This window comes from Manacus candei, unplaced genomic scaffold (assembly GCF_025592945.1).
Source record: "Manacus candei isolate 608988 ecotype Guabito, Panama unplaced genomic scaffold, ASM2559294v1 h1tg000093l, whole genome shotgun sequence".
NCBI classification, from domain to species: domain Eukaryota; kingdom Metazoa; phylum Chordata; class Aves; order Passeriformes; family Pipridae; genus Manacus; species Manacus candei.
In genome coordinates, this window is record NW_026138141.1 from 3498715 (window position 1) to 3515607 (window position 16893).

General features: G+C 34.8%; 1 protein-coding gene across 25 annotated transcripts in view; it reads left to right on the forward strand.

Annotated features, from left to right (window-relative positions):
* The window catches only part of PTPRD (protein tyrosine phosphatase receptor type D), a 1149573-nt gene that overhangs the window by 918173 nt on the left and 214507 nt on the right, over window positions 1-16893 (forward strand). For all 25 annotated transcript variants that reach the window (XM_051768182.1, XM_051768181.1, XM_051768187.1 and 22 more), the window contains 2 exons: window positions 11812-11957; window positions 14564-14705. In XM_051768182.1, the coding sequence (XP_051624142.1) occupies window positions 11812-11957; window positions 14564-14705 (288 nt within the window). The remainder of the gene's footprint in view (window positions 1-11811; window positions 11958-14563; window positions 14706-16893) is intronic.

The window sequence follows — 16893 nt, forward strand, 5'->3', positions numbered from 1 at the left end:
TTGATGATGCACTGCAATGATCAATTGTGGGCATTTTCTACATTTTGAATATGCAGTTGAGATTCAGACGTATAGAAATTTGAATTCATAAACAGCAAACCCAAGTTCTCAATTTTCTTCAGGAAACATTGAGCCATTTTCAAGTATACTTCCAAGAGTTTGCTAAAGCCTGATATGGAAAATACAGTTTTCCTAAATCTATAGTTTCTGAACATGCATATCAGTTAGATCTAAATGTCTATACATATTTACTGTTATCTTTTTTAAGTGAATATTATAATTAACATGGCTGCTTAATTAAAGCATTCAATTCTATGATTTAAATGGACACACACAATATTAATTATATACCTCTGAATTGTAATTATGATGCAGTGTGATATATTTTGCAGAAATAATTTATTATCATTTCATAGAAGATAACCTTTGAGAACATACCTCTCAGTGTCAAAATGAGCAGTTCTTATTCAGTACGCTTGTGCAATGTAAGCTCATTTCCTTAGAGGAAAGAGTGTTAATTAAACCAACAGTTTTCAATACTGATATGCAGAGGACTGCAATTTTGGAAGACTAATAAGTTTTCTAAATAGATACCAGTTTTCACTGACGCTAAATTTAGATTTGTGGTTTGTTTGTTTGTTCGTTTTTGTTTCCTTTGCCCTGATAAAAGTGTCACTTGTGTTATAAGTAGATATGACTTAAACTGGAACATTTCATTCAATGCATGAGCACAAATCCCTACACAGATTTTGTAAATATAGTGACAGTAACCACTGTAATACTCCTCCTATGTTTTGTGACATAATCTAAGTAGCGTAATCCTGGAAGTAAGTAAATTGAGACACGGAGCCTAAGTAATTTGCCTGAAGCTAAACAACAAGCAATTAACAGAGATGGGATTAGAATTACAAAGTTTTGGCTCTGAGCCCTCTCTTCCATCCAGGAGCCAACTGCCATTTTCAGTGTTTTTGGCTTCCAGTTTTATATCTTCAGACTAAACTTCAGTAAATTCTTTTTCTTCTTACTACTTAGATATGAACTGAAAAGGAAGCCGTGACTAGGATTGATACTATTTTTTGGTTTTTGTCATAATTGGAAAGAACATGTTAGCCTGTGAAAGAAGATGGAGAGTGAAAGCCTTATTGGTGGTTATATTTTAGTAATCTTTTCTTTTAAAGATGGGCATGAATTGTGCTTTCCAGGTATGATGGAGATTTCAGAGTGAAAATCTCTATGACAGGGCAAATTTGATTTTTTAAAAAATTATTTTAAGGCAGAAATCTTTAATGTGTATTACAAAAATCTTATGTTCTTTGACTGAATATCAGTTATAGGTAGTGTTATGATTTCTTGGTATCTCTTTTTTTAAAAAGAAGAATAAATTTATGTTAAAACAGAAGAATGGAAGTTATCATTAGTAAGATAAAAATTATATAAAGATAAAAGATATAAATGAGATAGGCATGGCACAGCACTGTGGGCCAGAATTATCTACTTAGGTGTATTTTTAACCAATGAAATTTATATGAAAGTCACTGAAGTAGCATGACTAATCATGCAAGATCCTTGTAAAGCAAGTGCAATGCTACAGCAACATACAAGGCATCAAATAATTGTACTCTTCAGTGATTTTAGGTAATAGATGGCATAATGTTGTTGCATGAAGTGCTATTTCAGATCAGAATTAAAACAGAAATGAACTTGTGGTAAGGAGAGGTTTACCTTTATGTGGTGATGCATTTCTTTTGGTTGTGTTTCTCCAATTTAATAGAATTTCTGATCTGATAACATCTTTGTTTTGCATACCTTTATATGAGGTTTTAGTTTTCACATTCTTGCATGTATTATATATAATATGCTTCAGATTTATGGTGGCATAATTTTATTGGAGAGAAGCTAGAGCAATTTAGGTCCTGTAGAAGTTCATAGAGGAGATGCAGTTTTAAGTACAAAACTGCACTTTATGGGTAGCATTTTTTTGCGTTTTTGCATTGTATTGTTCTGTCTGACAAAAAAACGTGACCGGTATTCACGGCAGGACCTATACACTATAGGACACTTGTATGTTATTGAACATATACAGTATCAAAAATACTACCAGTGTATACATTCTAATCAGTGCTTTTATGTCTGCATAGCCATATCCCAGAGCACGCTCCTTGTACTGTGTTAACCACACTGATGTATCGTAAGTGACTTGTAGGCAAAGAACTGGGACAATCCACTGGGGCTTTTAGTGACTGTATCTTTTTTAATATCTATAAACAGTTTTCTGACCTAGTTTATGAATGTCTCCTTCTGCATCAGCAATGCATCATCTTACGGGGCATGTTAACCTGTCTCATACAACCACTGAAAGTGGGCTGCACTGTGTAGCTCACAAAGCATTGCTGGTAAAAGGAATGCTGTCTACTTGACTGGACATCTAATTTAGGTTTCATCTAATTGATGAAGGCAAATGGTAAATGTTGTCTTATAACTAATAGAGGGTGGTGTTTATCAAGTTTTGGGATGAAGTAGTTCTAACCTACTGAGAAGTAAAGAAAGACTTAAGTGTCTGCTAACTAGTAGGGGGTTTTGAATAATTATTTTATAGAAACCTTAATTATATAGTCTTTTTACCAGTTTAGCTCCATAAATTATGCTTATGACAAATCATGACATCTCCTAATGCTGTTTTGCAAGTAGAAAGTTATCTTGAACCCCTTTAATGCCCCATACTGTATGTGTTCACATGGACTGTAAGATTTGATTAGATGCATGCACAGTTATGAGAATTTGCTTATATGGATGCCCTGTCAAGCATTTAGACTGAGTAATATTAGTATGTAGAGTCAGTATTATGACTAGATAGGTGATCTTGCCTTCACAGTTGCTAATCAGCAACTTGCAGGTGTCTAAATGGCAAAGTATGCATTTTGTTGTGTTTAGATAAATAAAAATAAGTGAAAGTCTCATTCAGTTGTCACAGTGCCCCAATTTTATGCTTGCTCATTTTGGTACCTTCATTCAAGGATTTTAGTAAGACTGAAATGCCTCTAAAGGTCATCCTTCTAGTCATAACCCAGATATTCTGAGTCCCTGATTGAAACCTGTAGTATCTTATTATTCCCACTTTTCTCTTAGAGCAAAAATCTTCTGGAAGGAGATCAACTTGCCTGGCATTTTAAAATCCACTACTTCTACTTTGCACATTGAAAAGGAGTGTCAGCTCTCAGTTACCAAATAATTCATAAACAGTCTACAGACATTAAAATTTGAAAAAGAAGCAGTAGAGAGCTTTGAAGCGGAATTTCCTTTCGTTAAATTAGTGAATATGACAAGGTTATGTAATATTCCTGGGGGATAAAGTGGTGCACGTCACTAACCTTTTAGATTCAAGAGGCTTCATGCTTTTCATTTGCTGCTGAAGGAAGCTTAAATTCTGGATTAACTAGCAAATTCCTCTTTCTAACTCAGGTAGATTAAGCCCCGCCCAGCCTTGCATATGCTGTGTGTGATACTGTGTATACGCACAAATTTACACCTATTTTTTTTTTTTGTATTCTGCATTTGAAAATGTGCTGATTTATGACTTAAAGGCATATGTGGAGTTGGGTTAATAGTGATAAATAGTGGGTTAATAGTGTTGGAATTCCTATGAGCATGGGGAAAAAAAAGGGGGGGAAATTCTTGCCCTTCTATGCGTTTACCACTTAGGGAGTATTATTTTGTGCTATTCCTGCATCTTTCAGTACTCAGGTTAGTCAGATACTAGAACCAAGCATTCTGATTCTCCTTTCTTAAATTAATGTAGACTAGAATTTTTGTGCAGCAACAACTGAAGAGACACTAAAGCAAATAAGGGGAGATTTAGAAGGAAATGTAAAAAAATTTCATTTACTGTCGCGATATGTAAAAGAAGGCTGAAGTTTGTGCTGAAGCTAATGTGTGTCAAGTACTAGCAGCTGAAGCCCTGTACCCAGCTTGGGAATTGAAAGCAGGAGGAGACAAGTGTGGGAGTGTGTCTGGCTTTGGGAGGCTTCTCCTTTGTTCTCATCGTCCATGAGACTGACTCTGATGGTATGAAAGCTCTGACTTCCCTTTAAGCTTAGCACAGTATTGCTCTGATGAAGCAATAGTTAATGACTGGTCTCAATTTTACACTAGATGTCCTAATAATTTGTCATGAAGCCAATTTAAATTCTTACCAGGTTGCCTGCAACAGTTTTAATAGAAAAAGCACAGTAATAAATAATTCTTCCACTTTGTCCTACTGTACTGATATTGATAAAAGGCTTTTTCACAGAGGTTCTGTATATTTGTGAAAGCCTTTTTCTTTCTCTGAGTTATTATGAACTATAAATGAGTGTGTGCACGTGTATGTGAATGATATTACTTGGCAAATGAATGTCTCCTGCTGTCTGCTTTGGTTCGTATACCTCCCGTGTCCCTAGGGCTTGGATAATTTCTGTCTCTAAAAAAGCATACATAATCCACAATGAAATGAGTCAGAGCTTAGAGGTACAAATTAAGAATCTGCTAATTTAACATTAGACCTTTTGGAAAATGTAACCTACCTATTCTACTTGTGAGGCCTTACTTCTAAGTCTGTAATTTGATTTTGTATTTCAGGGAAGAATGAACCTAATGGTCAGCCTACGAAACTGACACTGCATTGCAGGAAATTTGAAAACATAGAAGATAGGCTTGACTTTTCATATTTTCTTCAAGAGATCTGCAAGTGATAATCTTTTATTTTTTTGGGCTGCTGACTAAATCTGTAGGGTAGATATGCTCTGGAAGATTGAAGGCTTGGAACTGCAGATGACTGCTAAATTGGAGAAAAAAGCCCCAAACAAACAACCAGAAACCTCCCTCAAAAAAACAGTCCTTTATTCTGAGTGCTTTTGCTTTTAGAAGAATACAGAGAGAAGGTGGGGAGATAAGTGTTTTGATTATGTTATGAAGATTTTATGAATATTGTCAGGGCTGAGTTTTTACGAGGATGCTGTGATGCTTGTAAAGGGAAATACCTTGGTTTCCTTCACCCAAGATTTTGGGAAACCTGTCGTTGTACCTGCAAATAGTTTTTCTGAACCAAATGGATCAAGTTTTTCAGCTGGACTTCATTGTCATGGCTGGTTTGCATTTAGTAGTTCAAAGATAGAAAATTGCTAATTTTCATTCACAGGATAATAAAATTGTTTGTCTGCTCAGAGTATGGTGGGATTTGAAGAGTATGTTGTTGCTTTTCTTCTTGCCGAAGAATGTAAAGCAGGTGCAGTTTTAAGAGGTTCACAATGAGAAACAGAAAAATTTCACCAGCTTGTGACTGACAGTCAAGAGCCTTTAGGAACATACCACTTGTTAATTTAGGAATTTCTTTATGCAGATTTCATGAATACAAATTATTGCTTGTCCTTATAGAAATAAAAACTAATTAACTTTTGCACATATCCGGTTTGCAGGTTGCCTGTAAGCGTGGGTTAGAATTAAGGTGAAAGAATTGCTTATAAGTCTAACTGATGTCACAAATTATGACTAATGAGTAAATTAACACAAAATGCTGTGAAAGGCATGTGCTTTGAAGATTCCTTTTAAGAAATAAATGAGCACAAAAAGCTTTTCTATTAAGTACTATGTGTATATAAATATAATAATTTTTAATATATTAACTCCTAGAGTAATTGTGAAAATAATAACTCATGTAATTTATAATGTATCAATACAGTATCAGTCTGAGATTACATGCAACATTTGTCTTTTTTGCAAGGATAGGAGGCATCATCACCTTCACCATTATTGAATGTGGACCAGTTTATGGCCTGTTTATTTAGAATATATAGCATTTCCTGATAAATCTGTGGGATGCAATGAATGCTGCAAAATAGGAAACAGGGTGAATAAAGAGTTTGGGTTTTTGGTTTGCTTTGGATTTGGTTTTGGGGGGGCTTTGTGGTTTTGTGGTTTTTTGTTGTTGTGGTTGTTTTTTGGGGACCGGTTTTTATTCTGTTTGTTTGGACTTTTACTCTGTCAGAATTTTCTGAGTATGTAATTTGGCACGGGAAGACTTACTTCTGAATTTTTTACTCAGAACTAGTCCAGTCACATACCCCACTGAAACTTGATGTCACTAGACCAGTAATATATAAGGGCTCTACATTAAGTGAAAATTATTCTTTTAATGATATGTGTCATATCATTATGTGCCATATTTTAAAGTGCATGGGCACCTGCCAGACCACATTGTTTACTCTGCCCTCAACCTGCATTGCTGAACATCAGCTGAAAATGTTTCATGGGAACAGTTGTGATTATCATCTTCCAGCTTTTATTGCTATAAAACGAGTCTTTACAACCAAAACAGTTACTTTAATTTTTAAAGAGTCTCCTAAAATGTCAGTATGTGTTAATTTACAAATGAGGCATTTGAAAGAAAGTCTTAGCAGTTTTAATTTTTTCTGATGTCTTTGTTACTTTATTCACCTCTACTATGAATGCTTACAAAGGATACAATGGAATATATTTTTGGCATTTTATATTCTGATTTAGGAAACCTTTTCATGTATCACACATATGATAAAGTCGAATTATAATATACCAGGAACTTCATTCACTCCAAGTAGAGAGTCTAGAAACAAATGCTTTAAGGTCTACATTCTCTATATATCTTGTCCATAGTAAGTCCACATGCTGAGCTTGCTATACTGACACTGCAGACATCCCATTAGCTCTCACATTATCTTTAAAGAAGGTGAAGTCTTATCCTCATATTCATCTTTTCGTGAGAGGAGTATGTCCATAAAAATGTCTCTACACAAGAGTAGTTCTCAGAAGCTGTGAAAAGAAGGGGGCTGAACTGGGAATTTCAAAAGTATTTTGTCAGACATTTTATTTGAGTGTGGAGAAAAAGTAGTACATGTCCTTAAAACAGAGCACAGAGAACAGAACAGCAAATTTAAAACATTCCATAACATGATGAAATGTGAGTTAGTTAATTCCATTCACTGCTTCGGAATTCTACTTAAACTTTAAAAAGGAAATGTGGAGGTGCAAAAGAGAAGAAAGAGATGTCTTATGCTTGTACCAAGCTATTCAAATGTTCCAATCCAAACCAGTTATTTTAGTGTCTTGTTATAAATATATTTTATGGAGTCTTGATGTGCAAAAAACCTCCACTTCTTTCTGGATAGTGTTAAAGTATGTCTATTTGAGAAGCTCCTGTGCCCCCTGAGGGGACAGCTTGACTGTTGAAACAGTAGCCTAACTTCTGTGGGTTTAAACTCCTTAAAACAAATAAATGAAAGCTCAGTGTATTTAAGATGCGCTAGCAGTAGGTTCAGTTTTCCTCCATATATTGGAGTGTAATTTGCAGTAGTTCAATAGCTGTCACTTGAGCTTCTCAGGAATCCCAACAAGAAGTGCCTATTAAATAGCAGAGGGTGGGAGCCCTCAGATCTTGGATGGCAAAGCTTATGGTACTCTTCCTAAGTCCAAACTGTGGGTATCTTCTACTGTAATTTTTTTTCTTGACGAAGGAATCTATCTAAATTCAGTATTGAATGTATCTGCATTCAGTATTGGCATGAATATCTGAGTAGGCACTGGTATATGAACAAGCTGAAACAAACAAAACTTGGGTGTTTTGCATTGAATAGCCAATTATGCTGCAATTTTGATGATGCCCACAAGAGAAGAGGTGCCGATTTTAAATTAAGTCTACTGCTTTATTTTAATTATACTTCTGTTATTTTAACTGCAGCTTTACTGAGATGTTACCAAGTAGAGTTTCAAAAATGCTGGAAGACTGTGTACCATATTGGTAACATATTACATCTTATTTTTTTGGCAGATTTAATTGCACTGGAAGGTTCCCATATAGATTGTTGCTGTGCTTAATGAAGTGTGCTGTGGAGAGTTTTTCTTGGACTATGCACTGCTGTTGTTAAGGGAGGTTGAAAATAGTTGTCAGTTCTCAATCAAAATTGCCCTCATGTTAATAAGCACAACTGTGTGTGCAGTTTAATTGTGTTTGCTATCAGAGTGCCTAGCAGCTTAGGTCAGAATCAATGTCAAGAAACTGACAACATTAATTGTGGAGATAATTTGTGTCAAACCTTAATTAACAACCTTTATAAAGATAAAGGCAACAAATACTACTTTTCATTTTTGGTTCTGCTGGGTTATGATTTCACATACCCTTAGAATGATGGTGGTCGCTTTGTGTGTAATAAGGTGAACATGTTGATTGACTAATGAAAAGATGGATTGCATACCTGTCGTTCTCCATGGCTGGCTGGCCACTGTCAGACCATAGGCTGACCATCTCTTAACCATGAATTAGCTTATCCTCACAGTTTAAACATTTAGACATTTTTATCCTTCTGGTGGAGCTGCAGAGCCTGAAGTGGAGAATTTAGCTGGTTTTCCAAATTATATTAGATTTTGAGAATTTAAAGATGAACTGCTGAAAATGGCCATTGTATGGGACTACTATAAGCTTCCTGTTTGGATAAATTTATATATGCTCTAATAATAATTTATGTTTTCGGATATCACGTAACCTCAAAGATAACTGTCTTACTTTCATGATTAAGTACTGGAGAAGAACTGTGGCAATGTTTTTTACAGGAATTACTTACTTACATAAAAAGTTTTGACCAGCTATATCATGGTCTAAGTGAAACACAAACTTCACCACAGTTCCCTTCCGTACTGGATTTTGAAGCTTTTTTATTGACGTAGACAGTATTAGTCTCCACATACAATAATGTGGTCTTTACATACAACCTTAAAAAAATGTCTACAAATTAGAAATTGCATCATGTACAACTGCACTTACCTTTTGCCTCTAATGCTTCGTAGCAAGTGTTGTTAGTGATGCCTTAAGCCCCTAATGTTTTTTTTATTTTTCTAATATTTGTAAGACTTGTAAGTTTTATAAGTAGTGGAAGTAGATTTTAAAAGCAGCACTCCCCCTCCTTTGTCCCTTGTTCCTTTCCCTTTCTCTAACACCCTTGTTTATACATTCCTTAACCCTCTTACCCCATTCTATGCTCCCTTTATCAATCCTACTCCTGAATACAGCAGAGATGTTTAGTCTTTTGTCAAGGCAAGGCCTAGATTGTTGGCAGAACAGCATATCAGGGCCTAAACCACAGAATACGGTCAAGAATTAGGTAACTAGGTACCCTTTGTGCTCTGATGAAGAGGAAGGTGGGATGAACACGGGGTCCCAAAACCCCCAGACCCATTTCTCAGGGGGTGGACCCCGGGGCGGTCCAGAGTAAAGGCCACAGGGTGGACACATCTGGGATTGGATGGATGGTATTATAAAATGTAACATCTCAGGCGTGGCCAGCGCGTCGTGTAACATCTTTACCTTGGCAAAATAAACCCTTTCTTATCTCACCCCTAATTAACTGCTCTGGAGATTTTTTCAGCATCAAAATTCCACGGCAACATTAGTTAAGAAACAACAGCTTTACTAATTGTTGGTTCAGCAAAAATTAACATAGGACTGGAAAAACATTGTTGTTCAGGTAGCTTGCGCCATGGTAGGTTATCAGCCGTATTTCTGCAACTCCACTGTGTAGATATATCTCTGCGGAAACTAGTAAGCAATTTTTGTAAGGAGGCATAGCAGTTATAGTCCTTTACCAAGTTTGACCCAGTTCTACATGAAAAAAGTGTCAGAAAACTATTTGTACCTCTAACAGGAATTGTTTGGTGGAAAATTTTTAGTTTCACTTATTGCTGTTTGCACTGTTTGCTGCCTGTGAGCTACTATACATAGTTACTGTGTACTGTTGGACTTGAAGTGTTTCTCTTTTACTGGTTTGAGTTCTAACACTGAATTCAAAAAATGTCAAAAATAAAAAAATAAAAAGAAAATGGCAGCACATCATTTTTCACTTGGTGGCACACAGTCACAACTTGTGCCTCACAATATCAATATATCAGATTCAGTCATGTCTCTTTACATATCAGAGTGTTGATTTAGTACACACGTAGAGAGGGATTCAAAGATAGCAGTTTTGGTGAAACACAGATGCTCTTCATCTGAACACGTTTCTGTCTTTTCTGTGGTCCAAGCACAAAACCTGTTACTAGGGGAAGTATTTGTATTGCTCTAAGTGTGTTTTATTTGATATGATTTTGGTAATTTTTGACATCAGAGAAATTCTTTCATAATTTTTCCATGGCAGTAGTGTCACACTATTTTGCTGTGCTCAGATTTGCTCTTGCATTTGGATTTAGGTACATTTTCACTAGGAAAATTAGAAGAGCAGATAGTTCTAGGACCCTTGAGCATTCTGAAAACTTGAGAAATAACATATTTTCCTAACATTTCTCTGCAAAAAAAAAAAAAAAAAGCCTGCAGATTTTCAGGAACATTATAGTTTTACTGCATTTTTCAAAAAATACTTTTTCTACATTTGGAGTAGGTTAAAAAAACTCATTTATTTTGTAAACATATTACAATCTGCATTCTCTCGTATTTAATGCAGCAACATAACATCAACCTACTGATTTTGTTTTATAGTAACAGCCACATCATATTTTCTTGGCATGTTAAATTATTTCAGGATTTCTTACAATGCTGCATACATGCATAATTGCAATCTGCTGGATTTCTGTCATTAAAATAAACATGCTGGAAAATGTTGCCTGTGGAAAAACCAATTTAGCAGAGTAAGGGATTAGACATCAGAACTGAAGGGCAGCAACTTAGAAATGAAAACTAGCACAGTAGAGGTACATACCTATACCTAAGAGAGAAAAGTGAAGAAAAGGGAAGAGGCGGTAAACATAAAGGAGCTGACTGCTGATACTTGAAGATGAGAGCAAAAATGAATAGCAACAGCTGCTACAGAGCAACTGCTACTGAGAAAGATTATATAGCAAAGACTTGGGGGGTTTATCATTTATTGTCCCTAAGTTCTCACTTCCTATAATTTAAATCAGCATCTGAAAGTGTATTGGATTTTGAAAAATTACTCAGCTAAGAAGAAGAATGGTTTAAATATTTACAGGAATTCTTCAACATTTTTGTTATCTGGTTAGCTGTACTCTTACAGATTTTGATACTACATCTTTAGAAGTCATGTCTAAGTTTAAAAGTTTTGTCTCAACACAAGACCGATAAATTAATTTTAATTATGTTGTAACAGAAATAAAAAGAAAACGAAAATTAATTAAAACGTCTTTTCATACCTTTAGAATGATTTCTCTCTACTGTTGTCGCAATAGTTAGATCTTTCTTTAGTTCTTCTTTCTGACAGAGTAGAATTCAGAAGTGAGCAGGAGCTATACGTGAAACTGTACCCATGCATAAATCTCTCCTGTGCTACAGTCCTTTCTCCGTGGACTCCTAATACATAGTAATTTACCTCCACTACTGAAAACTTACAAATGCTTTCTCCTAAATGTCACTGATTTTAATGTCTTAAAGGTGAGAATTCTGTTTTCATGACATCCTGGGATCATAATATCAAGTAGCGAATCATAATATTCCAGTTGATTGATGAGCTCATTTTGCAATAGAAGTCAAATTGGATTTTTTATTTATAACTGTGATAAAATATAATGCGTGATCTTGCTATTCTGATTCCATCAGATTTCTGTTTTAATATAAATTTCACTAGTAAAATCTGTAAGTACTTTCCTGACCTTTTAGGGTTTTTTTAATGCTTTCTCTTGCAGGTGAATGCTATCACTGGAGAAACAAAGCATTCCTTCTTTTTAAATTTTTAAATCTTGATATGGCTTATGTTTTTTTATGTTTACTGTTAAGATTAATTTGATTAATGTTTTTGGTTGTTTCAGCACCACCAAAGTTTACAAGAACTCCCGTTGACCAGACAGGGGTTTCAGGAGGAGTCGCCTCTTTCATCTGCCAAGCCACAGGAGATCCAAGACCTAAAATTGTCTGGAACAAAAAGGGAAAGAAAGTCAGCAATCAGAGATTTGAGGTATTAGGTCCATTGTTCTGTTCCTCTGAAAAACATTTTATTCCAACCTCACTTCTAATCCCACTATGTGTGCTTTATTATCAGTGATTTAGCAAAATAGGAATGAATATCAGGGGTAATTTGGTGGGAGCAATCTGATGAAATTTTTGTTTTCCAAACTAGTTACGCATAGCACTATTAAAGAGTAAACTGCTACTGCTGTTTTCTAAACTAACACAATCTCACTGAGGAGCTTTGAGGTGCCTCTGTTCAGTTTGCTATCTCGTGAAGGAGATGGTGGGGAAATTACTTGAGCAGTGATTGCTGTATCCAAAGAGCAAGTCACCTCCTTTTGTGACAGAGTGCATCGAGCAGGCCTAGGCTGCTGCCAGTTCTGCTGCCACCATTCCTTACCACTGTTGCAGAGAGAGATGAAAGGGGCATTGTGGTTCCTGCTGCTGAAGAGGAAATGTAAAACTTGCTTCCTTTTGATTCTTTTCTTAACAGTAAATTAGAAAAAAACCATAGAGAAAGCTATTTGTCTCCACAACATTCAATTAAAGGAAACAGTAAAAGTAATCTGTTCAAAGGATTCTGATTTTTTTGGGGGAAATAAAAAAATAAATATTATTCCCTCTTGTAGTGGCAGGAATAATTACTATCAAATGCAGATTAATCTTTAACATGAAGAAAAAACACAGAAAATGGGGGTAACCTTCAGAATAGATACCAAAACTGGCACTAAGAGTGTATAATTTTCACTATGTCTCTTCACTGTTTTCAATGTTAAATAACAGACTTCTGTTGTCTTAAAAATGACTATTTGGAAGATTAGTAATCATATATAAAACAGATGTGATATGCATCTTATAAGCAAATGACCTAATATATTGGAAGCTGACTTAATATTGAAGTCCTCTGTGTTAATTTTTAGTAGTATTTGTGAAGATCGCTTGTCCTGGCTTTCAGGTTAGATTTATTTAGAAGAATTGCATTTATTGTATAAACTAAATTTATTTTATTAATTTTTTGATCAAAAAAATATCTAAAGGCATTTGATTTTGTTCATTAGCCAATACGATTATTTGCTTGTGTATTTACTACATGAAAAATAAAATCATGATCTTACCTCCTAGTGCCAAGGACTGTTTGCACTTTGCAGAGCATATGCAGAGCTGTAATTGGCTAGTGAGATTAACACAGGAATTTTATTATAAATTCTGCGCAATTTATCCTCTTCTGTTCACAGAACTTTCACTCAAAGTGAATTCTAAACAGAGAAAGATTGGGCATGCATATGTTTACTGTGTTTTATTTTGCATTATGTCGTGGTTTATTCACTTAATATATTTTTTTCCCAGTATGTATATAACTGTTTTTAGGGAGAATAAGCAAAAATAAAGTAGTTTTATTTCCATAAAAATGTTTGAATGTAACTATTAAAAAGACCTTAAAATATTTTAAAAACGCCTCTAGTGGACTGCTGAATGAGCTGTGTAGCCAAGTATGATGGAATGTATTTCAAAAAAATAGATGTTACTTGCCAAGTGTTTTATAATTTTTATTATGACCACTGAGTAGAGCAATTATAAAGTCTGTGGAGCACATCAGTATTTTAAATAGCATTCGTTCCTGTTCAAATTAAGGCCATTATTTCATTACATAGAATCTCTAAATAAGAACAAAACAGCAACAGTAGACATGAGATTCATAGAAGACATATGAAACATTTGGAAAACAAGCAACGTCTGAGATTATCAGCTGCGTCAATAAGAGAATAATTAGTTTGGCTTATTTTCCTCTTCTTTCACATTAATATTTTGTATATTTCTCTGAGTATGATTACTTAATAATAAAAGACATCAAATTGTTTTTCCTGGACACCTGTCTTTATAGAAGCCTAGTAAATACAACTGGAAAGGACTTCAGTGGGACATCTGATCCATGTGCTTTCCCAGCCATGCTGGGGGTTACTTTTTTTTCATCTTTCAATAAACTTGGGCAGTCTGCTACAGTTTTTCGTGAACCTTTTTATGATTATTTTTCCCACATGTGGAACCTGAACTTTTTTGCTGTTACTTGATGTACGTAGCATTCGGGGAACAAATAGTTTATTTCCTTACTCTTGACTGTGTATTTGAAGACTATTATCATTGAATGTTCTTGGTCACGGACTAATTCTCACAACTTAGTTAGAATAGTGGTGAGAGCTATAAGTTGCTTCTGAGATTAGAATCAACAGTAAGACCTTGTGGGTCTTCTCTATTAATCTTTTGCCTTTTATTTATGGTGCAGGTATATACTGTGAATGAACATGATACAGGAGGAGTCTTTTTTTTTCTTCTTCCTCCAAATTAATTCAAATAATAGGAATTAGAAGAATCTGCTTTAAGTTACTAAGGAGTCTTTCTCAGAGGAACTTAAAAAGGAAAAGAGAAAGTAAAAAAAAAAGTTTAGAAAAAATTGCATAATTTTCCCATTTGGGTGGAATTTGTCCTGGTACATGTATTTGAAAAGAAAACCTGCTTTGGTGACTTGTATACCCACAGACCGCTGTCCATGAGTAGATTAACTGAGGGATAGGTATTTGTAACAACATCTGTGACAGCTTTTGTTTCCTTTTATAGGTAATAGAGTTTGATGATGGATCTGGATCAGTTCTCAGAATACAACCACTACGCACGCCACGGGATGAAGCTATTTATGAATGTGTGGCTTCCAACAGTGTTGGTGAAATAAGTGTGTCCACGAGACTCACTGTTTTACGTGGTAAGATCTTTCTAAGCATGACTAATTTACTTCATTGAGCTCAAAGTACTGTGTTGTTGTAAAAGAGAGGTTTCTCTCCAACGAGGTTAAATACAGTTCTTTTCAAATGGACCTTACTGCAGTTCTGATGCTGTTGATTATAAACTTTTTCACATAATACTTGAATATCACATTTGTAGCTTTTGACCACAAAAAGGTAATTGGAGATTACAGGGTTTGACAGATTAGAGTGAAGAAAATAAGTAAGAAATAAGTGAAACAGGAGTGCCACACAGAACAAGTTATTATAACAATTACTGCTCAAAAGAAAGTACTTTATGAGTGTATTCGATTTACATTTTAGGGCTGCCCTAGGTAGCTTAGCTTTGTGTGATCAGCATTTACACAGAAATTTGCCCAATTAGCTAACAGTGACCTTGAAAAGTTGCGTGAACGGTTTCCAGATGATATTAAGTTGCTGCAAAATTTCTCCCACAAAATACAATCATAAAAAAGATGAAGGCTTCTTCTACTTAGGATATTTATCACCTGAGTTCCTGAGTTGCATTCTTACTTCAGTAAGAAGTTTTTGAGAACAGTAAAGGAAAAAATGAATTTTTTTGACTATCATTCAGGAGTGAGGATATTAATGTACTGCTAAGTCTACTGACTAGATAATACTCACGGGAGGAAATACTAGTGATCAAATGACCTGAACAATTCATTTTGTCACCTGGAGATGAATGGACACTGCATTTGAAGACACTTCATGAAATATCACACTCTATAGTTTGCAGGGCTGCTTTTTTGACTGAAGATTACTGTCTTGTATTTTGATATTATGTAGCATTGCATGGTTAAAAAAATTAACTACTAGGTGTCTTTTTACAGGAATTGAAGATGATTAAAAAGGCTTTAAAGAATTTAGAAGAAAATCTGTGAAATGTGTAATTTCAGTAATTTTTTCTTGATCCTCCCATCCCAAGCAATTTAGGGTAACAAGGAGATTTCTCCTGTTTTTCTCTAGAGGTGAATGTTTATTAAAAAACAATTTATAATTTTATTAGCTATTTTTAATCAGTACAGACAGTACTGACATTACTCTTGAAGTCAACTAGCAACACTATGTGCATATATAGCAAATAATAACCCTAAATAATAACCCTAAGTATATATGTATTTTTTTCTTAGAGGTAGTCTGACATAAGCAAACTTTTTCAATATTTAAAGTTCTTATCTCTAATGCCATGATTGTTCCTTATGTTACCTTTTAAAAATTCTTCCCAGTCTAGCCAATGAAAATGGGAAGATCGATAGATTGATATTTTTAACAGCACCATGGACTTGTTCTTAACTTCCCAAGATAAGGTTTTCCCTTTATTAACTGATAGGAACACTTTTTATGTACAGCTTCCACATTGTTGAAAATGAACATAAAAAGACATTTTTTTATATTCTATTAGAAGTTTTGCAAATTAAAGAGAGATGGGGAAAGCAAGGGAGGGAAGCAAAAAACAGCATGAAAATTCAGGTGGAAATAGTACTCTTTATCTTCGTAGTTTCTTGAAATGCATTTATAAGACTCTCTGATCATGAAATGGGCATGTATTTTTTGAAAGATACTGTTCTAAACCAAAATTATCATTTTCGGTTTTGTAGAGAAGCAACAGCCCTCATCTCTCTGCCTAGCACCATAGCAGTTGAAAAAGGCAGAGGAGGTGTCTAAGTGTCCAAACTGACTGAATGTGGTCCATTTCTTTTCTAGTCCCATTGATTATTTAATCAATTTCTTGTAAGGCATATGTAGCTTTGCTGCCTATTTTTTGCTCCATAGTAAGAGCAGTAATAGTAGCTCAGTGTTACTTCAGACAACACTAGCATCAGATACTGTTTTAAAGTGATACACATGGACATGCAAGAACAAAGCATATATACTATTAGTTGTGAAATTACAATTTAAGTAAATTTCAATTTCAGTTAAAACCCAATGATATATAAAAATTGAGCATTGTCTCCAACCATATATATGGCTTTTGCAACTGCTGGAATACATTTGGCCCCAGGAACAGATTTATGGATATAATCTGAAACTGGCAATGTATGAGAACTCATGAACATGTTGCGACTGTGATTATATAAAGGGGTAATATCAGAGAAAGCAAGAAGCATGCAGAGTAACAGGGCATTATAAGGAAAATTTGGCAGTGTT